The 23,569-nt window shown below is 42.5% G+C and overlaps 1 protein-coding gene across 5 annotated transcripts in view; it reads left to right on the forward strand.

Moving 5' to 3' along the window:
- The window catches only part of KIAA2012 (KIAA2012 ortholog), a 126,146-nt gene that overhangs the window by 87,273 nt on the left and 15,304 nt on the right, over positions 1–23,569 (forward strand). For all 5 annotated transcript variants that reach the window (XM_070770257.1, XM_070770263.1, XM_070770265.1 and 2 more), the window contains 2 exons: positions 20,381–20,471; positions 23,042–23,207. In XM_070770257.1, coding sequence (XP_070626358.1) covers positions 20,381–20,471; positions 23,042–23,207 — 257 coding nt within the window. The remainder of the gene's footprint in view (positions 1–20,380; positions 20,472–23,041; positions 23,208–23,569) is intronic.

A 23,569-nucleotide genomic window follows, 5' to 3' on the forward strand; every position in this document is an offset into this window, starting at 1 on the left:
TCCCGTTGGCTTCCCTGGCTACAAGTGAGGTTGGGGAGTGAAATGTCTTGCTAAGTGTTCATGTGTCAAGCTAAAATGTGAGGGGGTCTGCCACCCAAACACAGGGCAGAATGGACACTAGGTGGGACTTAGCATCAGAGTCAGACACGACTGAAGTGACTTAGCAGCCTCAGCAGCAGCAGCATCTCTGCCAAGCTGGGTAGATGGCTCTGTCTGGCAGATGCTACCACTTCCTACCTCATGGACTCAGAGTCACCATGGTGGGCCATTTCTCTCTTCCTTTTTTTTGGCCATGCCATACAGCATGTGGAATCCGAATTCCCCGACCAGGGATCGAACCCATGCCCCCTGCTTTAGAATCTCAGAGTCCCAGTCCCTGGACCATCAGGGAAGTTCCATTTCTCTCTCTGCTGCAGACACCATACATGTTTTAGCCATCCGCTCTGTGACTGGCCTGAGAAGAGGAGCTTGTGTATCCCTGTTTCCCATTGGTCTTTACAGCGTCAAAGGGAAAGCTAAAAATTATGATGCATTTGAGAATTTGCCTGATACCTTTCAAAAGTGCAGAGACTTCAGTGAGGCTTCAGTGCTCTCATTTCCACCAGCCCCAGTAGGAACTGCCGAAGGAGCCAGACCCCTTCTTTGAAAATGAGCCCCTTATTAGGGAGCGGCCAACACCAGCTGCTCTCCTTCGCCCTCTCTATCATTTGATGACGCTGCCACCTCCTCCAGAGCACTGAAGTCTAATCCAATTTCACACATACTTATTGGTGCTGCTGCTGCTGCTAAGTCGCTTCAGTTGTGTCCGACTCTGTGCGACCCCATAGACGGCAGCCCACCAGGCTCCTCTGTCCCTGGGATTCTCCAGGCAAGAATACTGGAGTGGGTTGCCATTTCCTTCTCCGACATACATATTGAGCAACCACTAAGTACCACATTAGAGCCCACATGCTAGGTATATTTCTTGAAGGCAAGGATGTGCATTATTTAGCCAGACCTAGCAGATGTTCCATAGATGAATCAGTCCAGTAAATGGAGGAATGAGTACCTGAGCATTCAGGAGATTCAGAGAAGACAAACCAAGGCTCCTACCCTTAAGAGCTTATAGGGAAGACTCAACTTTGGGCTTGGCATACTTGCTTGAAGAAACAGTGCCTGTAGGGGTTAGCAAGGTCCAAGTCCTCCAGAAGGACTGCACTTACATACCCACAGCCACCAGTCAGGACCTGCATCCGCACTGCATCCGCACAGAAGACACAGAAGCAGCCAATAGGGGTGACCAATAAGGACGAGCCGGTGAGGAGGGCCTGGCCCCGCTGGCTTCTGTGTGAAGGGCCCTATAGCTGGCATGCCTTCATTAACCCAACAGTCTGGTCTAACTAATGGCTAGTACATTAAATAGTTACATCATAGCAGAGCTGGCCTGTCTAGCCCTGGTTTTTGTGAGAATCACTGGCCTAGACCCTTTCTAGCTAGAACCTGGGACTTGTTTGAAATCTGGGCAGAATTTGGGGTCTCCTCCCAGACCTTGCTGTTGTTCAGTTGCTCAGTCCTGTCTGACTCTTTGTGACCCCATGGACTGCAGCACTGCCAGGCTTCCCTGTCCTTCACCATCTCCCGGAGTTTGCTCAAATTCATGTCCATTGAGTCGGTGATGCCATCCAACCATCTCATCCTCTGTCATCCCCTTCTCCTCCTACCTTCAATCTTTCCCAGCATCAGGGTCTTTTCTAATGAGTCGGATCTCCGAATCAGGTGGCCAAATTATTGGAACTTCATTCCTTTCAATGAATATTCAGGGTTGATTTCCTTTAGGATTAAAATCCACCTGGGACTTGTTAGAAATCTGGGCAGAATCTGGGGTCTCCTCCCAGGCCTACCTGTGCCTTAACAGGATCTTCAAGTGCTTCGTGTGTCCATTATTATTTCAGAAACCCTGGAATAGCCTCATTGAGGAGACTGAGTTTCAGATTTGAAAGATATGGATTCAGTTACCAGTTCTGTCTTTGATTAGGCCCCAGAGCCTAGAGAACATCACTTCTCTGGGCCATAGATTCCTTTCCCTTAAACCAAGGAGGGGGCCTGGATAATCTCTCAGGGTCCATGTCCCACCTCACTCTCTCTGCATCTGTGAGTCATCAGGGTTGGTGATAAGTGATAAGCAGAAAGCCAGGACTGGGGCTGGACCTCTCTCCCAAGCTCTTTCCACCACACCCACTCCCAGGGAAAGCCAACCGCCATTCAACACATAAAGCTCTGCCGCCCAGTCAACCTTGGGTGGGCCCTGACCGAGAGAGTCTGGAAGGAGACCAGCAGCTCCCGTGCCACACAAGGAGCCCAGGCTCAGCCACAGCAGCCAGTGAGTGAGAGCCCAGCAGGTCAAGAATGAGAATACTGGCTTCACCACAGTCCTCCTATACCAGCGTGAGGCAGCCAAGAACCTGCTGGCTTCTAGGCTTTGACTTTCTCTGGCATCAGGAAATAAGAAGGCTGACCTTTCAGTCTCTACTGCTCATTTCCTGTGACTCGGTGATCTTGGGATTGTTTCTGTTAAGGCGAAGAGCAGAAGTCTCAGTGTTACCACCGAGAAGCTCCAGGGTTCAGATCCCAGATTCCGGCCTTCTTGAGTTTTCAGCGCTCACTACACAAATGGGGATTTCCTTCATTTACTTAGCAACCATTTGCTGATCCCTTGCTAATTGCCAGGCCCTCCATGACTGGATAAGACACACTCTTTATGGAACACCCACTCTGATAGAGGAGCCAGACAGGTACAGGCATGGTTCAAACCATCTGTGTCTTCAATGTATTTAGCACTCCAAGAGAGCTGGTGCAGACCAACATGGGAGAGACGGGGAAAAGTCAGGGAGGGCTGCCTGGAGGAGGTGATGCCAGACATGCTGGAAGGAGTTTACTGAACCCAGAGTACATTCACCCATTTGCAATGAAGCCAGTGAGACAGGGGCAGCAGTTCACCCTCACTGTGTGCCAGGCATCAGACTAAGCATTCTCTGCAAATTGCTTCATTTAATTGTTATAACAATCCTGTAAAGAAGGAGCTCTTATTATTTTCATTTTGCCAGATGGGAAAACTGAGGCACAGCGAAGTTAAGGAATATGTCCTTGCTCACAGAACTGGGCAGAGGCAAGGCTGCAGACTCCATCTGTAGAGATCCATTCTCCTGGTTGTTAACAGTTACCAAAGGGAATGTTTGCAGACCCTGGAGTGCTGGCAGGTAGAAGGGGAGAAAGCAGAAAGGTCAAGGGGAAACGGAGAAGAAATGCTTCACACACACCCAGGAGAAATCGAAATGAAGAGAATCTTCAGGCAGGTTTTCCAAGAGAAAAAAAACGTGTGGCAAATCGGAGAGAGGGAAGAGAGGACAGAAGGGCCCAGCAGCGGCTGTCTCTGCCTCCCAGCGGGTGGCGGCTTCTCTGGTCCCCGCCCCGCCGCCCACCGGCGGCTCCCGGACCCTGCAGCGCGGCCAGCACCAGGCCTTCCCCACCTGTCATTCCTGACCTCCTTGCAGCGAGGCTGGGACTGCAGGCTCGGCTACCCTCTGAGGGTCTGTGCTCCGGGCCTCCTGTGTCGGTTTTTCTTCTCCCAGCGGTGGTGTGTGATGCCTTTCCCTGCCAGGACCTCCTGTGGATCCCAGGCCTGGGTGAACACCCTCAGAGCCAGACAGTCTCAAAATCTGCCCAACAGGCCGACTCAGACTCTAGGAAGAAGGTGGGATGCAGGCAAATGGGCAACACCCTGAAGTGCCAGCCAAACAGTATAAACTTTGCCATTTATAGTTCATCTTTTGGCTAGCTTTCGGGACATCGTCACTTGGGTAGAGAAAAGGGAAGGAATGTTTGACACTTACTCTGAAGCAGATCACTTTACAAGGTGCTTTTTTTTTTTTCTTTTGGTACTTTTATCTCATTTTATCCTCACCATAACCATATAAGATAAGGTGCTTTATCCCTGTTTCCCAGAGGAGGCAAATGAGGCTGAGAGATTAGGTAACTAACCCATGGTCACACAGCCCTAAGTGAAGGAGCTGAGCCATGAACCCAGGTTTCTATACTCCAAGCCCCTGGCTCTTAAAAGCAGGAAAAGCCATCCATGTGTTTCTGATTAGGAAATAATTACAAGGTCGGAGAAACACCACAAAATTATGGCACCATTTTTTTTTTTAAGCCAGCATGAAACTTGGAGATTATTTAGAATCTCTACTGTAGGTAAAGGAACTTGAGGTCTAAAAGCCAAGAGAATCATGCAAAACCGTGGCTAATAATGAAAACCGAGGTAACCCAAGTCTGCCTCAACTAAGTGTTCCTAGGTGTTTCATTTAGTTTAGATCAATATACTTTGGTTTTGAAGGCGTTTCCTCAGGAGCAGTTCCCAACACCAGGAATAAACAGCTCCAAAAGGAACAAGAATAATGACTACCTAATCTGTGCCAAGAAGTGAAGCAGCCACTGATGCAAAGTTTCTCTTAAAGCTGGGGATAAAATAGGGAAACCAGAAGGACGTGCCCAGGAGGGGAGGCACTGCTCCTGCACCAGCATCCAAAGCCTGAAGGTGCTTCCCACTGCAAAGGGCCGCCTTGCAATGTGGGTCTCAGCTCCTCACTTCCAGAACTGCTCTGCCTTGGTCTGCAGTCTCCGTACACTGCCAGGCTCTGCTGTCTGGAGCCCTGGCACTGGGTTCAGCGTAGTCTGCTAGCTCTTAGCAGCCTAGATGACCTACACACGGTATCACTCCTTTATTTTTCCTTCTGGAAAGGATTTCAAAGTTCTCCTCTATAGTGGGAAGTGATGCATCCTTAAGACTGTTTCTGGCTCACTCCACACAGCCCAGGATGGAAACCCCCCAGAATCCCAGAATACAGCTGTTGCCCCTTGATTCTGAAAATCCTCTTCACCTCCCAGGAAGTAAAGCTTATTTCTAACTTGACACCCAAATTCATCAAAACCAAAAAGAAGTTGAAACTAGAGACAAGAACAGCATAAGAAAGAAAATCTATAGACCAGTCTCACTCGTATATGTGTATCCAAACGTACCACAACTGAATTCAGTTTACCCCAGGAACTAAAAATGGTCTAACACTCAAAAACCTGTGTCCGTACTTAGGATCATCTCAGTAGATGCAAAAGGAAAAATCAATTTATAAAATTCACCCATTCATGACTTAAAATGATCAAACTAGGAATGAAAGAGGAATACCTGATTTTGTTAAAGAGTAGTTTACATCACACTTGAATAGTAGAACTTCTGAAGCAGCCTCATTAGAGGCAAGACTAGGATAAGGACCCTCTATCACTGCTTCTCTTTCACCATCGTTCCAGTACAGTAGAGAAAGCAAAATAAATGAAACAGAAGAGGACACAAAGGAGGAAATGACCCTGCCATTATTCTCAGACAATAGTACTACTTAGGTAAAAAATTGGAGAAGGCAATGGCACCCCACTCCAGTACTCTTGCCTGGAAAATCCCATGGACGGAGGAGTCTGGTAGGCTGCAGTCCATGGGGTCGCTAAGAGTCGGACACGACTGAGCGACTTCACTTTCACTTTTCACTTTCATGCATTGGAGAAGGAAATGGCAACCCACTCCAGTGTTCTTGCCTGGAGAATCCCAGGAACGGGGGAGCCTGGTGGGCTGCCGTCTATGGGGTCGCACAGAATCGGACATGACTGAAGCCACTTAGCAGCAGGTAGAAAATCTGAAGGCATCTAAAGACAAGCTATTAAAAGACAAACAAAATTCAGCAAGATTACTAAACATAGTCATTCAGTCTTAAGTTGTGTCTGACTCCTTGTGGCCCCATAGCCTGCAGCACACCAAGCCTCCCTGCCCTTCAGTATCTCTCTGAGTTTGCTCAAACTTATGTCCACTGAGTCGATGATGCCATCCAATCATCTCATCCTCTGTCACCCCCTTCTCCTCCTGCTCTCAATCTTTCCCTGAGTATAGATCAATATACAAAAATCGATTGTGGAAAAAATTAGTGTTTGCAAAATAAAGTACAATTTATAATGCAAATTTAAAATAATTCTTATTATAGAAAACCTCAAACATGCACAAAGATGGATAGGACAGTGAGTCTCATGTAGCCATCTCCTGGCCAATACTGTTCACCCATATTCCCAATCCCTTCTTCCCTTCCATAGTATCTGAAACCAGTTCCAGGCTCATACCATTTTACTCATATATACGTGAGTACATATCTCTAAAAGACAAGAAAAGACTCTTTTGACATAACCATACTACCACTGTTGTATCTACAAATTAGAACTATTCTTTAATATAATTGGATATCCAATCCGTTTTTTCAACATCCTAATTGTCTCAAAATTATTATAATTGTTTTTTATTTTGTTTGTGGTTGGTTAATATGACTTTTTTTGGTTGACATATGGCTTTATAGGTTTTCCTCATTTATTTTTTTCCCTCCCTCATTTAGTTTATTTTTAGGAAATTGCGTCACTTGCCCTGTAGAGTTTCCCACAATCTAGATTTTGCTGATTGTATTCTCATGGTATAGTTTTCCATGTTTCTCTGTCTTCTGTATTTTCTGTAAATTAGTACTTAGCTCTAGAGACTTGATCAGAGGCAAGTTTGGTTTTTCCATTTGACAAGACGACTGTACGGAGGGGGGCATTGTGTTCTTGTTCTCGCCTTGGGAGGCATGGTGTTTACTGGCCTCTTCATGATGCTGGCAGCTGCGGAGCTATTAATTCATTAGAGGTTATGAAGTGGTAATATAGAAATCCTATCATACTCACTTCCTTTATTACTTGGGAAACTCCTACCAGAATTTTTTTTCCTTCTACTGTTTAGTTGTCTAATGGTGTTGCTTAGAAGGCAGGATAAATGTAATTTTAAGACATATATAGTATTTATGTATTTTATATTAATATACATATATAATAAAGTGGTCATGTATGGATGTGAGAGTTGGACTGTGAAGAAGGCTGAGCGCCGAAGAATTGATGCTTTTGAACTGTGGTGTTGGAGAAGACTCTTGAGAGTCCCTTGGACTGCAAGGAGATCCAACCAGTCCATTCTGAAGGAGATCAGCCCTGGGATTTCTTTGGAGGGAATGATGCTGAAGCTGAAACTCCAGTACTTTGGCCACCTCATGCGAAGAGTTGACTAATTGGAAAAGACTCTGATGCTGGGAGGGATTGGGGGCAGGAGGAGAAGGGGACGACAGAGGATGAGATGGTTGGATGGCATCACTGACTCGATGGACATGAGTCTCAGTGAACTCCGGGAGTTGGTGATGGACAGGGAGGCCTGGCGTGCTGTGATTCATGGGGTCGCAAAGAGTCGGACATGACTGAGCAACTGATCTGATCTGATAATAATTATTATAATATAAAATATTGTATATATCCTATGTAAATAGAATACACAAATATATATATCCTAGCAATAAATCAATAAATCTAAAAAAAGTATTAGACTTTCATGAAGAAATTATAAATTTTATTAAATTAACTAAAAATAGGTCTGAATAAATATAACATTCTATATAATGCTACATATAATATTCATAGATTTGAAGGTGACAGTTCTCCCTAAATGTATCTATTAATTCAATGAAACTCCATTTTTAAAAATCCCCAATAGGGTTTTTGGTGGAAGTTGATCCCAAAATTCATAAAGAATGGCCAAAAATAGCCAATACAATTTTGAAGAAAAGCAAAGAGGAAGAGTTTGCCCAGTCAAATATCAAAAATTACTTTAAGGTTGATGATGTTGACTTAGGGAGAGACAGAGTAAAGAATCTAGAAATAAATGCACCCATATATAGAAATGATATGTGGAAAAGTATTATAAAACAGTGGAGAAAGCACAAACTATTATTCACTATATAATTTTGAGATAACTGATTATCCAATTTTTAATCCTTACTTCACAAAGTATCAGATATATTCAGGATCTAAGTGTGAAAAGCAAAATTCTTAAGCCTTTAGAAGAAAATATACAAGAATACCTTTATGAATTCAAGAAGGGAAAATTTTCTTACACATGATCCAAAATACAAACCAAAAAGAAAATTATTGACAAACCCAATTATATTAGAATTAAAGTTTTTGACATGTTATAGTTAAAAAAGCAAATATAGAAGACAATATCTTTAGTGCATTTAGCCAACAAAGTATTAGTACCCCAAATGCACCAAAAACTGCTACTAATAAAGAATGAAAAAGACAATGAACCCAAATGAAAAATGGGTTGTTGTGGTTTTTTAGTTTATTGTTTTTTTAAGGGGGGGGGAACCTAAATAAATAACCATTTATTTATTAGTCAAACTTGCTAATCATGAAAATTCAAATTAAAACAAAGAGATATCATTTCATATAAATCAGATGAGCAAAAAAATTTTAAGTCTCTAAACACTCATTATTAATAAAGGTATGGAGTTTTAGAAACTCAGAGCAATTTGGAAATACCCAATAATACCCAATAAATTGAATGGATGGACAGAGTATGAGATGGTTGGATGGCATCACCAACTCGATGGACATGAGTTCAAGCAAGCTCCAGGAGTTGGGTGATGGACAGGGAAGCCTGATGTGCTTCAGTCCATGGGGTCACAAAGAGTCGGACACAACTGAGAGACTGAACTGAACTGAATAAATTGAAGATGCATGTACTCTGCAACCCAACAAGTCCATTCCTAGATATACCTTAGAGAAACTCACATATAAACAGTTACTCAAGAGGGTACCTTGCAGCATTGTTTGTAATCACACACAAAAAAAACAAAAACCTGGAAATAAAACAGCCATCAACAGCAAAATGGATAAATAAATTGTGGTAGGTTTATACAATGGAATGGGCTTCTTTGTGGCTCGGACAGTAAAGAATCTGCCTGCAATGCAGGAGACTGAGCTTCTATCCCTGGGTCAGAAAGATCTCCTGGGAATGGCAACCCACACCAGTATTCTTGCCTGGAAAATTCCATGGACAGAGGAGCCTGGGGTCACAGAGTTGGACACAACTGAGCAAGTAACACCGTACAATGGAATGGGGCTTCGAAGGTGACGCTAATGATAAAGAACCCACCTACCAATGCAGGAGGCATAAGAGACACTGGTTCAATCCCCTGGGTTGGGAAAATCCCCTGGAGAAGAACATGGCAACCACTCCAGTAATCTTGCCTGGAGAATCCCATGGACAGAGGAGCCTGGTGGGCTAGAGTCCACAAGGTCACACAGAATCAGACACAACTGAAGTGACTTAGCATGCACGTATACAATGGAATAAGGTACAGCAGCTTAAAATGAATGAATGGAAACTGTGCGCATTAACAGGGATTAATCTCAAAAACATGGACTTCTCAGGTAGCTCAGAAGTAAAGAATCCACCTGCCAGGCAGAAGACACGGCTTCAATCACTGGGTTGGGAAGATCCCCTGGAGGAGGGCACGGCAACCACTCCAGTATTCTTGCCTGGGAAATCCCATGGACAGAGGAGCCTGGCAGGCTACAGTCCATAGGATCATAAAACAGTAGAACATGACTGAGTAACTAAACAAGAACAATCTCAAAGACAAAATGATAAGCAAAATAAAGCATGTTGCATAAGTGATACAATACTATTGATATGAAGTTTTAGTATGTAAAATAACATCATCTGTTGTTTACAGGTGTCTCATTCTTTGCGACACCATGAATCGCAGCACGCCAGGCCTCCCTGTCCATCACCAACTCCCAGAGTTCACTCAGACTCACGTCCATCGAGTCAGTGATGCCATCCAGCCATCTCATCCTCTGTTGTCTCCTTCTCTTCCTGCCCCCAATCCCTCCCAGCATCAGGGTCTTTTCCAATGAGTCAACTCTTTGCATGAGGTGGCCAAAGTACTGGAGTTTCAGCTTCAGCATCAGTCCTTCCAAAGAACACCCAGGACTGATCTCCTGTAGGATGGACTGGTTGGATCTCCTTGCAGTCCAAGGGACTCTCAAGAGTCTTCTTCAACACCACAGTTCAAAAGCATCAATTCTTCAGCACTCAGCTTTCTTCACAGTCCAACTCTCACATCCATACATGATCACTGGAAAAACCATAGCCTTGACTAGACGGACCTTTGTTGGCAAAGTAACGTCTCTGCTTTTTAATATACTATCTAGGTTGGTCATGGAGAAGGCAATGGCACCCCACTCCAGTACTCTTGCCTGGAAAATCCCATGGATGGAGAAGCCTGGTAGGCTGCAGTCCATGGGGTCACTAAGAGTCGGACACGACTGAGCGACTTCACTTTCACTTTTCACTTTCATGCACTGGAGAAGGAAATGGCAACCCACTCCAGTGTTCTTGCCTGGAGAATCCCAGGGACGGAGGAGCCTGGTGGGCTGCCATCGTCTAAGGGGTCGCACAGAGTCAGACATGACTGAAGTGACTTAGCAGCAGCAGCAGCAGCAGGTTGGTCATAACTTTCCTTCCAAGGCGTGTCTTTTAATTTCATGGCTGCAATCACCATCTGCAGTGATTTTGGAGCCCAGAAAAATAAAGTCTGACACTGTTTTCACTGTTTCCCCATCTATTTCCCATGAAGTGATGGGACCAGATGCCATGATCTTCATTTTCTGAATGTTGAGCTTTAAGCCAACTTTTTCACTCTCCTCTTTCACTTTGATGAAGAGGCTTTTTAGTTCCTCTTCACTTTCTGGCATAAGGGTGGTGTCATCTGCATATCTGAGGTTATTGATATTTCTCCCGGCAATCTTGATTCCAGCTTGTGCTTCTTCCAGCCCAGCATTTCTCATCATGTACTCTGCATATAAGTTAAATAAGCAGGGTGACAATATACAAAATACACAGCCTTGACGAACTCCTTTTCCTATTTGGAACCAGTCTGTTGTTTCATGTCCAGTTCTAACTGTTGCTTCCTGACCTGCATATAGGTTTCTCAAGAGACAAGTCATGTGGTCCGGTATTCCCATCTCTTCAAGAATTGTCCACAGTTTATTGTGATCCACACAGTCAAAGGCTTTGGTATAGTCAGTAAAGCAGAAATAGATGTTTTTCTGGAACTCCCTTGCTTTTTTGATGATCCAGTGGATGTTGGCAATTTGATCTCTGGTTCCTCTGCCTTTTCTAAAACCAGCTTGAACATCAGGAAGTTCACAGTTCACGTATTGCTGAAACCTGGCTTGGAGAATTTTGAGCATTACTTTACTAGCGTGTGAGATGAGTACAATTCTCTGGTAGTTTGAGCATTCTTTGGCATTGCCTTTCTTTGGGATTAGAATGAAAACTGACCTTTTCCAGTCCTGTGGCCACTGCTGAGTTTTCCAAATGTGCTGGCATATTGAGTGCAGCACTTTAACAGCATCATCTTTCAGGATTTGAAATAGCTCAACTGGAATTCCATCACCTCCACTAGCTTTGTTTATAGTGATGCTTTCTAAGGCCCACTTGACTTCACATTCCAGGATGTCTGGCTCTAGGTCAGTGATCACATCATTGTGATTATCTGGGCTGTGAGATCTTTTTTGTACAGTTCTTCTGTGTATTCTTGCCACCTCTTCTTAATATCTTCTGCTTCTGTTAGGTCCATACCATTTCTGTCCTTTATCAAGCCCATCTTTGCATGAAATGTTCCCTGGGTATCTCTAATTTTCTTGAAGAGATCTCTAGTCTTTCCAATTCTGTTGTTTTCCTCTATTTCTTTGTATTGATAGCTGAGGAAGGCTTTCTTATCTCTCCTTGCTATTATTTGGAACTCTGCATTCAGATGCTGATATCTTTCCTTTTCTCCTTTGCTTTTCACTTCTCTTCTTTTCACAGCTATTTGTAAGGCCTCCTCAGACAGCCATTTTGCTTTTTTTGCATTTCTTTTCTTTGGGGATGGTCTTGATCCCTGTCTCCTATACAAAGTCATGAACCTCCATCCACAGTTCATCAGGCACTCTGTCTATCAGATCTAGTCCCTTAAATCTATTTCTCACTTCCACTGTGTAGTCATGAGGGATTTGATTTAGGTCATACCTGAATGGTCTAGTGGTTTTCCCTACTTTCTTCAATTTAAGTCTGAATTTGGCAATAAGGTGTTCATGATCTGAGCCACAGTCAGCTCCTGGTCTTGTTTTTGCTGACTGTATAGAGCTTCTCCATCTTTGGCTGCAAAGAATATAATCAATCTGATTTCGGTGTTGACCATCTGGTGATGTCCATGTGTAGAGTCTTCTCTTGTGTTGTTGGAAGAGGGTGTTTGCAATGACCAGTGCGTTCTCTTGGTAAAACTCTTTTAGCCTTTGCCCTACTTCATTCCATACTCCAAGGCCAAATTTGCATGTTACTCCAGGTGTTTATTGACTTCTTGATTTTGCATTCCAGTCCCCAATGGCGACCCACTCCAGTACTTTTGCTTGGAAAATCCCATGGACAGAGGAGCCTGGTATGCTGCAGTCCATGGGGTCGCTGAGTCGGACACGACTGAGCGACTTCACTTTCACTTTTCACTTTCATGCACTGGAGAAGGAAATGGCAACCCACTCCAGTGTTCTTGCCTGGAGAATCCCAAGGATGGGGGAGCCTGGTAGGCTGCCCTCTATGGGGTCGCACAGAGTTGGACACGGCTGAAGCAACTTAGCAGCAGCAGCAACCCCTATAATGAAAAGGACATCTTTTTTGGGTGTTAGTTCTAAAAGGCCTTGTAGGTCTTCATAAAACCGTTCAACATCAGCTTCTTCAGCATTACTGGTCGGGGCATAGACTTGGATTACCGTGATATTGAATGGTTTGCCTTGGAAACAAACAGATATCATTCTGTTGTTTTTGAGATTGCATCCAAGTACTGCATTTCAGACTCTTTTGTTGACCATGATGGCTACTCCATTTCTTCTAAGGGATTCCTGCCCACAGTAGTAGATATAATGGTCATCTGAGTTAAATTCACCCATTCCAGTCCATTTTAGTTCGCTGATCCCTAGAATGTCGACATTCACTCTTGCCATCTCCTGTTTGACCACTTCCAATTTGCCTTGATTCATGGACCTAACATTCCAGGTTCCTATGCAATATTGCTCTTTACAGCATTGGACCTTGCTTCCATCACCAGTCACATCCACAACTGGGTATTGTTTTTGCTTTGGCTCCTTCCCTTCATTCTTTCTGGAGTTATTTCTCCACTGATCTCCAGTAGCATATTGGGCACTTACCAACCTGGGGAGTTCCCCTTTCAGTATCCTATCATTTTGCCTTTTCATACTGTTCATGGGGTTCTCAAGGCAAGAATACTGAAGTGGTTTGCCATTCCCTTCTCCAGTGGACCACATTCTGTCAGACCTCTCCACCATGACCCGTCCGTCTTGGGTGGCCCCACATGGCATGGCTTAATTTCATTGAGTTAGACAAGGCTGTGGTCCATGTGATCAGATTGACTAGTTTTATGTGATTATGGTTTCAGTGTGCCTGCCCTCTGATGCCCTCTTGCAACACATACCGTCTTACTTGGGTTTCTCTTACCTTGAGAGATACATGGGGTATCTCTTCACAGCTGCTCCAGCAAAGCGCAGCCACTGCTCCTTACCTTGGATGAGTCGCCCCTCCTGACCTTGAACGTGGAGTAGCTCCTCTCAGCCCTCCTGCACCCGCGCAGCCGCCACTCCTTGGATGTGGGGTAGCCCTCTCGGCTGCCGCCCCTGACCTCAGATGTGGGGTAGCTCCTCTCGGCCACTCCTGCACCATCACAGCCTGGTAACTCTACTGGTTGTTAAAATCTGAAAGTACTGTTAGTGTGTGCAATCAGTGTATCCAACTCTTTGCCACCCCATGGACTGGGGCCCGCCAGGCTCCTCTATCCAAGGGATTCTCTAGGCAGGAATACTGGAGTGGGTTGCCATTTCCTCCTCCAGGGGATCTTCCCAACCCAGGGATCGAACCCACATCTCCTATGACTTCTGCATTGGCAGGCAGACTCTTTACCACTGAGCCACCTGGGAGAGACCTGTGTAGGAGAGGAAAAACTTTTCTTCTACTCTCTTTGAGGCCCTAGCTGGGCCTGAAAATTAAAATGACAAAGACAGACTAAGAGAAAAGCACACAGATTTATTTGATATAAGCTTTATGTCACATGGGAGGTTTTATAAAGAAATAAGGACCAGAAGAAGTGGTTAAGCCTGAGCATTTTTTTAAGTAGGTTTGATGAAGAGTGGAGAGTTGTGGGAAAATGTGATAGGAGAAAGGGATATGTACAAAGGGTAATCAAGTCGAGGAAGGAGAGCAAGGCTTGTTTGTCTGCTTTCCTCTCAGAGTCCCTCTGTCTTCAGAGATAAGGGTGCTCCCTTCCTCCAGGTATTGAGTTGGCCAAAAAGTTCTTTTGAGTTTTTCCATAACATCTTACAGAAAAACACAAACAAACTTTTTGGCCAACCCAATAGAACCTACTTCTTACATGAGTAGCAGGTCTGATAATTTGCACTCCCCTTTCTCAGATTCCTTCCACTTAAAGTAGTCAATATGCCAAGGTGCAGTGTTTAGGGGGTAGCATATTCTGAAGTCAGTCAGTTGATAAATACCAAATTTAAGGGCTTCCATGGTGGTTCAGTGGTAAAGAATCCGCCTATATTGCAGGAGATGGGAGTTCAATCCCTGGGTCGGGAAGACCCCCTGGAGAAGGAAATGGTGACCGACTCCAGTATTCCTGCCAGGATAATCCCACGGACAGTGGAGCCTGGCGGGCTGTAGTCTATGGGGTCACAAAGAGTTGGACATGACTTAGTGACTCCCCTCTGGGGAGAGAGTGAGGGAAATAGGATTTTATGTGATACAATAAAGCCTTAGATGATATCTGAATTGTTTTATTTATGTGCATCTGAAGATGCACATCTTCAGAAAAAATGTGCATCGAATATGGCAAAATGTTAAGATTTCACAAAGGTAGGTGGTAAGTACATGGGTGATCATTATACAGTAGTTTTTCTATGCTCTGCTGTTTTAGCTTTTTTAAAAACAGTTAAAAGAGATGGGCATACCAGACCACCTGACCTGCCTCTTGAGAAACCTATATGCAGGTCAGGAAGCAACAGTTAGAACTGGACATGGAACAACAGACTGGTTCCAAATAGGAAAAGGAGTTCGTCAAGGCTGTATATTGCCACCCTGCTTATATGCAGAGTACATCATGAGAAATGCTGGGCTGGAAGAAGCACAAGCTGGAATCAAGATTGCCAGGAGAAATATCAATAACCTCAGATATGCAGATGACACCACCCTTATGCCAGAAAGTGAAGAGGAACTAAAAAGCCTCTTCATCAAAGTGAAAGAGGAGAGTGAAAAAGTTGGCTTAAAGCTCAACATTCAGAAAATGAAGATCATGGCATCTGGTCCCATCACTTCATGGGAAATAGATGGGGAAACAGTGGAAACAGTGTCAGACTTTATTTTTCTGGGCTCCAAAATCACTGCAGATGGTGATTGCAGCCATGAAATTAAAAGACGCTTGCTCCTTGGAAGGAAAGTTATGACCAACCTAGATAGCATATTGAAAAGCAGAGACAGTACTTTGCCAACAAAGGTCTGTCTAGTCAAGGCTATGGTTTTTCCAGTGGTCATGTATGGATGTGAGAGTTGGACTGTGAAGAAAGCTGAGTGCTGAAGAATTGATGCTTTGGAACCGTGGTGTTGGAGAAAACTCTTGAGAGTTCCTTGGACTGCAAGGAGATCCAACCAGTCCATCCTAAGGGAGATCAGTCCTGGGTGTTCTTTGGAAGGAATGATGCTGAAGCTGAAACTCCAGTACTTTGGCCACCTCATGCGAAGAGCTGACTCATTGGAAAAAACTCTGATGCTGGGAGGGACTGGGGGCAGAAGGAGAAGGGGACGACAGAGGATGAGATGGCTGGATGGCATCACTGACTCGATGGACGTGAGTTTGAGTGAACTCCAGGAGTTGGTGATGGACAGGGAGGCCTGGTGTGCTGCAATTCATGGGGTCGCAGAGTAGGACACAACTCAGCGACTGAACTTAACTGAAAATTGTAGGCTATTAGTCAAATACTGACTTGGTTTATTCCAATACTTCCTAAATATAAGGTTGTTTTACTAGAGAAACAACAAAACACTCTTCTATGGTCCACTTCCCAGCGACAGGATATCAATTCTAATCAAAACCGTGAAATCACACTAGTTGTAAACCCTCAGCTTTTGGTCAATACAAACGCGCCCTCTGCTGGTCATATAGTGCTTTGTCCCAAATTTCAAAACAGTGGTGAAGAGCAGTGAAATCCGTTCCATCAGACAGATTTTATTAAGCCCGCAAATTAGGGAAAGAAACCTTCACAGAATTCCTCTTAATCACAAAAATACTTAAATCAGTTCCAACTCTCTATTAATATTTACATGTTATCCAAGACAAAATAAATTCCGGGTACCAAGCCAATCAACCTTTCCAGTTTCCTCAGCAACCTCATACACTGACAATTTTGTCCACACTCCAAAGTCTGGAGGTTGATGTATGAGACAGTAGATGCCATCCTTAACATTTGGGAATAGCAGAAAGGAACCCAAGTTCCTCTGCATGGCAGTGCAGACACCACTGAACACTGAAAAATGAGTAAATTATTACTAGTATTAAGGGAATAATGCTGGTGGGATAACAGGTACATTTTTTCTTTTCAAATCTTTTTTTGAAGTTACCAGTTCAGTTGCTCAGTTGTGTCTGACTCTTTGCAGCCCCATGGACTGCAGCACACCAAGTTTCCCTGTCCATCACCAACTAAAGCTTCAGTGATGCCATCCAACCATCTCATCCTCTTTTGTCCCCTTCTCCCCCTGCCTTCAATCTTTCCCAGCATCAGCGTCTTTTCCAATGAGTCAGTTCTTCATATCAGGTAGCCAAACTATTGGAGTTTCAGCTTCAGCATCAGTCCTTCCAGTGAATATTCAGGACGGATTTCCTTTAGGATGGACTGGTTGGATCTCCTTGCAGTCCAAGGGACTCTCAAGAGTCTTCTCCAACACCACAGTTCAAAAGCATCAATTCTTCAGCGCTCAGCTTTCTTTGTGGTCGAACTCTCACATCCATACATGACTACTGAAGAAACCATTGCTTTGACTACATGGACCTTTGTTGGCAAAGTAATAACGTCTCTGCTTCTTAATATGCTGTCTGTTGATCATAGCTTTTCTTCCAAGGAGCAAGCAACTTCTAATTTAATGGATGCAGTCATCATCTGCAGTGATTTTGGAGCCCAAAACAATAAAGTCTCTCACTGTTTCCATTGTTTCCCCATCTATTTGCCATGAAGTGATGGGACCGGATGCCATGATCTTAGTTTTCTGAATGTTGAGTTTTAAACCAACTTTTTCACTCTCCTTTTTCACTTTCATCAAGGGGCTCTTTGAAGTTATGATATCTTTAAATAAACAAAATTGAGGAAAAATCAATTAATTCATGCAAGAATCTACTGCTCAAAGAGAGAAGGGATTGAATATTAGAGTCTTCGTTTCAAAAAGTTTTTTTTTTAACTTTTTTAATTATTTCATTTTTCTTTTGTTTTACTTTGTGCTAGTATCCATCTTCCTGACTAAAATTTAAGCTTCCTGAGACCAGGGTGTGTATCCATCCTACTCACCACTATATTCCCAGCACCTAATATAATGACCATCATGTAGCAGGTATTTAATAAACATGGGATAAATGAAGGAATGAATGACGATTTCTTTGGCATGTAAATTGGTACAAATTTTCTGGGAAGCAATTCAGCAATAGACATTTTACCCTTAAGACTGTACATTCTTCAATCGTAATAGATGTGGACAAAGAATTAAGTCCTTTGGTAAACAGAAACATTCCTTATAAGCATATGCTATATAAAGTACATTTTAGTTATAAAAATTCAAAACAACTTGAATTTTAATAGCTACATGTTTGGTTAAGTCAGTTAAGGTATCCATATGATGAAATGCCATGCTGGTATTAAAATCATTTTTAGGATATTTAATGATATAGGAGATTCTAATAATATAAAAGTTGATTTGAATTATATGTATTATTTCATTAACTTATTAAAATATGAGTATATATTTACTATATATGCATGAAAGTATATACACCAAAATATTTGCTGTAGTTGTATGTAAGTACAACTACATACATAAAACCTTGACCATGAGTCAGGGTTTTTTGGGTTTTGGGGGTTTTGTTGTAGTGGTGGGTTAATTTTTTTGGGGGGTCTTGTTTTTAGCAGGTGCCAGCACTGTTTTAAACACTTTATTTGTATTAATATATCTTCAGTTCAGTTCAGTTCAGTTGCTCAGTCGTGTCCAACTCTTTGCGACCCCATGAACCACAGCACGCCAGGCCTCCCTATCCATCACCAACTCCCGGAGTTCACCCAAACTCACGTCCATCGAGTCAGTGATGCCATCCAGCCATCTCATCCTCTGTCGTCCCCTTCTCCTCCTGCCCCCAATCCCTCCCAGCATCAGAGTCTTTTCCAATGAGTCAACTCTTTGCATGAGGTGGCCATATAACTTAACTTTGTTAAGCTTTTTAAACAGCCTTATAATAAATTATACGTATTTAAATTGTACAATTAGATAAATTATCTTTAAGTGTTAAATATTGCTATTTTTCTATAAAGATTTTAATGCAATCAACTTCACTTTTCCTTAGATTTTAATTATGTATAATTATTTAGTAGAATATAAAATTATTCTACCATCAATTTTCTTCTATAGAAACATTAAATATTGCTATGATTTGAAGGGGCAGCTTCTAGTTTTCTGGAGATATAATTGACATATAACATTGTAATTAGTTTAAGAGGTACCACACTATGATGTGATATATATTGCAAAATGGTTACCACAGTTAACATCAGTCAGCACACACAGTTACTTTTTTTTCTTGTGATGAGAACTCAAGATCTACTAGGTAAGTTCTGATACATATCTATACTCGTGAAACTCACCACAATCAAGACAAAACATTTCATCTTTTCCAAACGATTCTTCTGCCTCCGGTCTCTAACACCAGTCTCTCTCATTTCCAAACCAATCTGCTTTCTGTCACTATAGACTGGTTTTCACTTTCTAGAATTTACTAAATGGAAGCATACCATACATACCGTTCTTTGGTTGCTTTTACTCCACATAATTCTTTTGAGATTCATCCATATTGTTGAGTGTATCAAAACTTCCTTTCTATTTGCTACTGAGCAGTCTTGCATTGTATGTGTATACTAGCATTTTATCCATTCACCTGTTGATGGGTATGTCGGTTGTCGCAAGTTTTTGACTATTGCAAATAAAGTTGCTATGACCATTTGTGTATAAGTACTTATGTGGACATATGCTTTCATCCTTTTTGAGTAAAATACCTAGAAGTATAATGGCTGGATGATATGGTATATTTAATATTTAATTTTTCAGGAAACGGTCAGTTTTCCTAAGTGGTTGTACCATTTTATATTTTAACCAACAGTGAATGAACATTCCAGTTCCTCTGGATCTTTGTTAATTCTCAGTATAGTCAGGCTTTTTAGTCATTCTAATAATTATGTGTTGATGGGGAGGGTTCTTATTTATACTTGTGTTTTCCTATTTTCTTCAATGAAATATATCTTTCATAATTAAAAATTGTTTAAAGTAACTAAAATAAAAAGTATCCTAGTCTAATATGAAGTCAGTCTGGAGACTCTTCTCATTCTAAAAACTACCCAGTACGGTCTTCAGAGAACCCAGCAATAGCTGTGTAGCCTGCATAAACCTTCCTCAAAAATATAACAGTTTTTTCATCAATTTTCTTTTCAAGGTTATAACCACGCTGGGGTTTTAAGAAAAAATTTAAACACACATAAACCCCGTTAACATATTATTTCCTCTTTCTGTTTTCTCTTCCAGCTCTTATTCATCTACACACATATTTTATAGAGCTTTAATACACAATTCTATAGTTTACTATTTTTTACTTGTCGTTATATCGTATTTTCCATACTACTGATTTATCTTTTCAACCATAATTTTGAATGTCAAAATAATGCATTGCAAATTTCCCATTGTTTGGCTGTTTCTAATTTTTTATTATTGACCATGTAATGAACAACTTTGTACAAAAAGCTTGTTTCTTCTTTTAAATTTTTTCCTTATGATAATACCCAGGAGTGAGATTCCTGATCAAAGACAAGAACGTTTTACTAGATCTTGATATGTACTGTCACATCGCTTTCCCAATGGGGCTTACTGATTTTAATATCACTTGCCATGTGTCAGCTCTAGTTTCTGCAGCATTTGCGAATTTCCTAGGTATAACATACCCTATTGTTCTAATTGGCATGCTGTTGACTGCTCACCAGGTAGATGTATTCTCGTGTCTAGGATCACAGCCTGCTGTCCTTTGCTGATTCAGGATGCTTTTTGTCTTCGCAGACCCAGTGCGGAGGAATATGACCCTTGACCCTCTTTGTGCTTCCCTGGCCAAGCACATGCAGACCCCTGAGGCAGATACTGTCCAAAAGGCGTAAGTATTCAAAGCCGTCCTAACATGGACTTTTCAACTTTTGTTTTTCTTTGCTTTTAATGAACTTCATTTCTGTTTTTTTCTAAGCCATGTGAAGACTCTCAGCTAACCAACCACAGGCTCTGGCAACCAGAATCAAATTACTGGCTAAGAAACAAAGATTTGGGGGAAGGATTATATTGTGATGTGTTTCCCACTTTTAAACCTGTTCTTTGGCTGGGTGGGTGAGAAGCAAAGTTGAACTCTGAACCGTGTGGAAGCCACTTTCTCCGTTTTTCCACATCGGAGCTCTGCGGCCGTGCCCAGAAAGTAGAGGTCTGTCAACTCAACCTTGGTTTCTCCTCTTAGCATTCACTCAGCCCTGGGTAAAATCAGTAATACCATTAATACTAATAAATTGCTAACATGTATTAAGTGCTTCCTACGTGCTATGTGCTAACTATGAGCTCATCAGCCAGCAGCTCAGACAGTCAGGCTCAGTCACCTGACCTAAGCCTTGTTTGGCAGTAGCAGCTGGAACGACAGCCTCCTGTGACCTCCCATGAGCCTCAGTGATTGGCGAATCTGCCCTCACCTGCCTTGTGGTAGAACGATTCCCTCCTGGGTCAAAAAAAGGCTGGGCGTTCCCTAGGAATAAAGAAGGACGAGCACTTGGGTGGTGAGGCAGCTATCTGAAGAATTCCACTTTTTAACTTTTGTATTTCATCTTCTCCAAATGGATTTAAACTGCTTATAATAACGCACACCCCCCCACCCCAGCCTATCCACCAAAAAAAAAAAAAAAAAACCAAGAAACTAGATAATATAAAAAAATATATATATTTTTTAATCTGGAGGAAAAGAAAAAACAACATCAACAATCTCCAGTAAGTGACTAAAGTTCAGACTTTCAAAAAAAAGAGAAAACTGAAAAATAGAAAACTTCAGACTTTCAGACTGAATGTGAAAGCAAAAAAAGCCAGAAAGGAGCAACTCAATCAGGTTTTGTGGTTCTTGTTTGCAGCATGCTTATTCCTCAGGGGAAATAAAGGTTTTCCTACCACTAAATTCTAAAGGATATTTCTATGGGTTTTTATAGAGTGACATTGAATGACTTAAAGACTCATTTATTTATAGGAAATTCCATTTACCTCATTCGACAAGTATTTCTCAAGTTTCTATAGTAAGGCTCTGTACTAGCCCAGCACAGTAAATATAATACTGATTTAGCTAAAAAATAAAATCTTCAGGACCAGGCCTGGCACAACAGTAGCTGCTGCAGCAGCCGTCACTGAATCCATGTGGCTCTGTCGTGGTGACATTTTTACCTGGAGAACGTAAGTCAGCTGCCCTCCAGGCAAATGGTCCGTGACAGCGGTTCTACACAGGATCATACTCATACAGCAGTGAACTTTGGTGGCTGAATTTGATCAAGAATAGAATTCAGAGGGTGTAAAAAATGGATATATAGGTAGGTTCATGTTCTGATGACACTCTTTCTTAAAGGTCACTTTTTCTTCAACTAAGCCACAGATAAAAGAAACTTCAGCCTGAGAGAACCCCAAAAGTGAAGGCCAGACTTTCTAATCTCCTTTATTCAGGGATGTGTTGAGAGAAAGAGGGCTGACCACGTGTGTAAAATGCCCGCCACAGTGCAGTGCCTGGCAGAGCACAGTGGTTCAGTCAGCGTTTGTTCATTTTCCCCTCTTTCTTGCTCACTAGAGGTTTTCTTTTTCTTTGTAATTGAAGTATGGTCATCATATACAATGATGTTGAATGGTTTGCTTAGAAACGACCCAAGCTCATTCTGTCACTTTTGAGGTTGTACCCAAGTACTGCATCTTGAACTCTTTTGTTGTCTATGAAGGCTATTTCTTCTAAGGCATTTTTGCCCATAGTACTAGATATAATGGTCATCTGAATTAAATTCACCCATTCCCGTCCATTTTAGTTCACTGAGTCCTAAGATGTCCATGATCAGTCTTACCATCTGCTGCTTGACCACGTCCAGTTTACCTTGATTCACAGACCTAACATTCCAGGCTTCTATGCAATATTGTCCTTTACAACACTAGACACATCCACAGCTTAGGACTGTTCCTGCTTTGGCCCGGCTGCTTCATTCTTTCTGGAGCTATTAGTAATTGCCCTCTGCTATCCCCCAAAGCATATGGGAGGAGGTCTTATCTTGGTGTCATATCTTTTGCCTTTTCAAACTGTTCATGAGGTTCTCTAGGCAAGAATACTGGAGTGGGTTGCCATTTCCTCCTCCTGTGGACCACATTTTGTCAGAAGCTCCACTATGACTGCTCTGTCTTTGGTGGCCCTGCATGGCATGGCTCATAGCTTCATTGAGTTATGCTGGCCCCTTCGCCACGACAAGGCTGTGATCCAGTTTCAGGTGAACAGCAAAGTGATTCAATTATACATAACTTTTTTTTTTCTGGTTCTTTTCCATTGTAGGCTATAACAAGGTATCGTCTAGAGTTCCCTATTCTATACAGCAAATTCTCTTGTTTATTCTACATATAGTGGTGTGTACACCAGAGTTTTTCTTTAGTTTGGTTCTGCTGTTTTACTTTTTCCCAAAGGAGCAAAGATTATAATGTACACCATCGGCACAGAGGACTGTCAGGACATGGGCCTGACTCACCAGAAGGGCTGGATCCTATAGACACATCTTTTCTTCCAAGAGGAAAAGAAGGGAAGACTGAGCCAAGGCTGTTCAACCAGAAGACATCAAACAACATCAGTAACGTGAGTGTAAACACCTAGGTAGGCGCTTGGTCCAAAACCCCACCTGGAAGGTGCTCCCATCACGGTTGCCATGTCCAGTTGTATAGACTGCTTACTAGACAAGGCCAACTGCAAAGGGGGCAGTGAGAGCTCAAATCCACTCTGTGGTTCACTCACTATGCCCTGCATCCCAGTAATGGGTTGCATCTTTCTGAAGCAGGGGGTACCCTTTTCTAATTTCTACAAAGGTACTAGAAGGAAGCTTAGTTTTCCTACACTTTCATGTCATTTCCGACATCAAATGTGTGAAGGCTTTTCCCACATCAACCAATTCTTCAGCTCTCTGGAGACCAACCAGGTGACCTACAATTCTACTCTGACGC

This window comes from Bos indicus, chromosome 2 (genome assembly GCF_029378745.1).
Source record: "Bos indicus isolate NIAB-ARS_2022 breed Sahiwal x Tharparkar chromosome 2, NIAB-ARS_B.indTharparkar_mat_pri_1.0, whole genome shotgun sequence".
Classification (NCBI taxonomy): Eukaryota; Metazoa; Chordata; class Mammalia; order Artiodactyla; family Bovidae; genus Bos; species Bos indicus.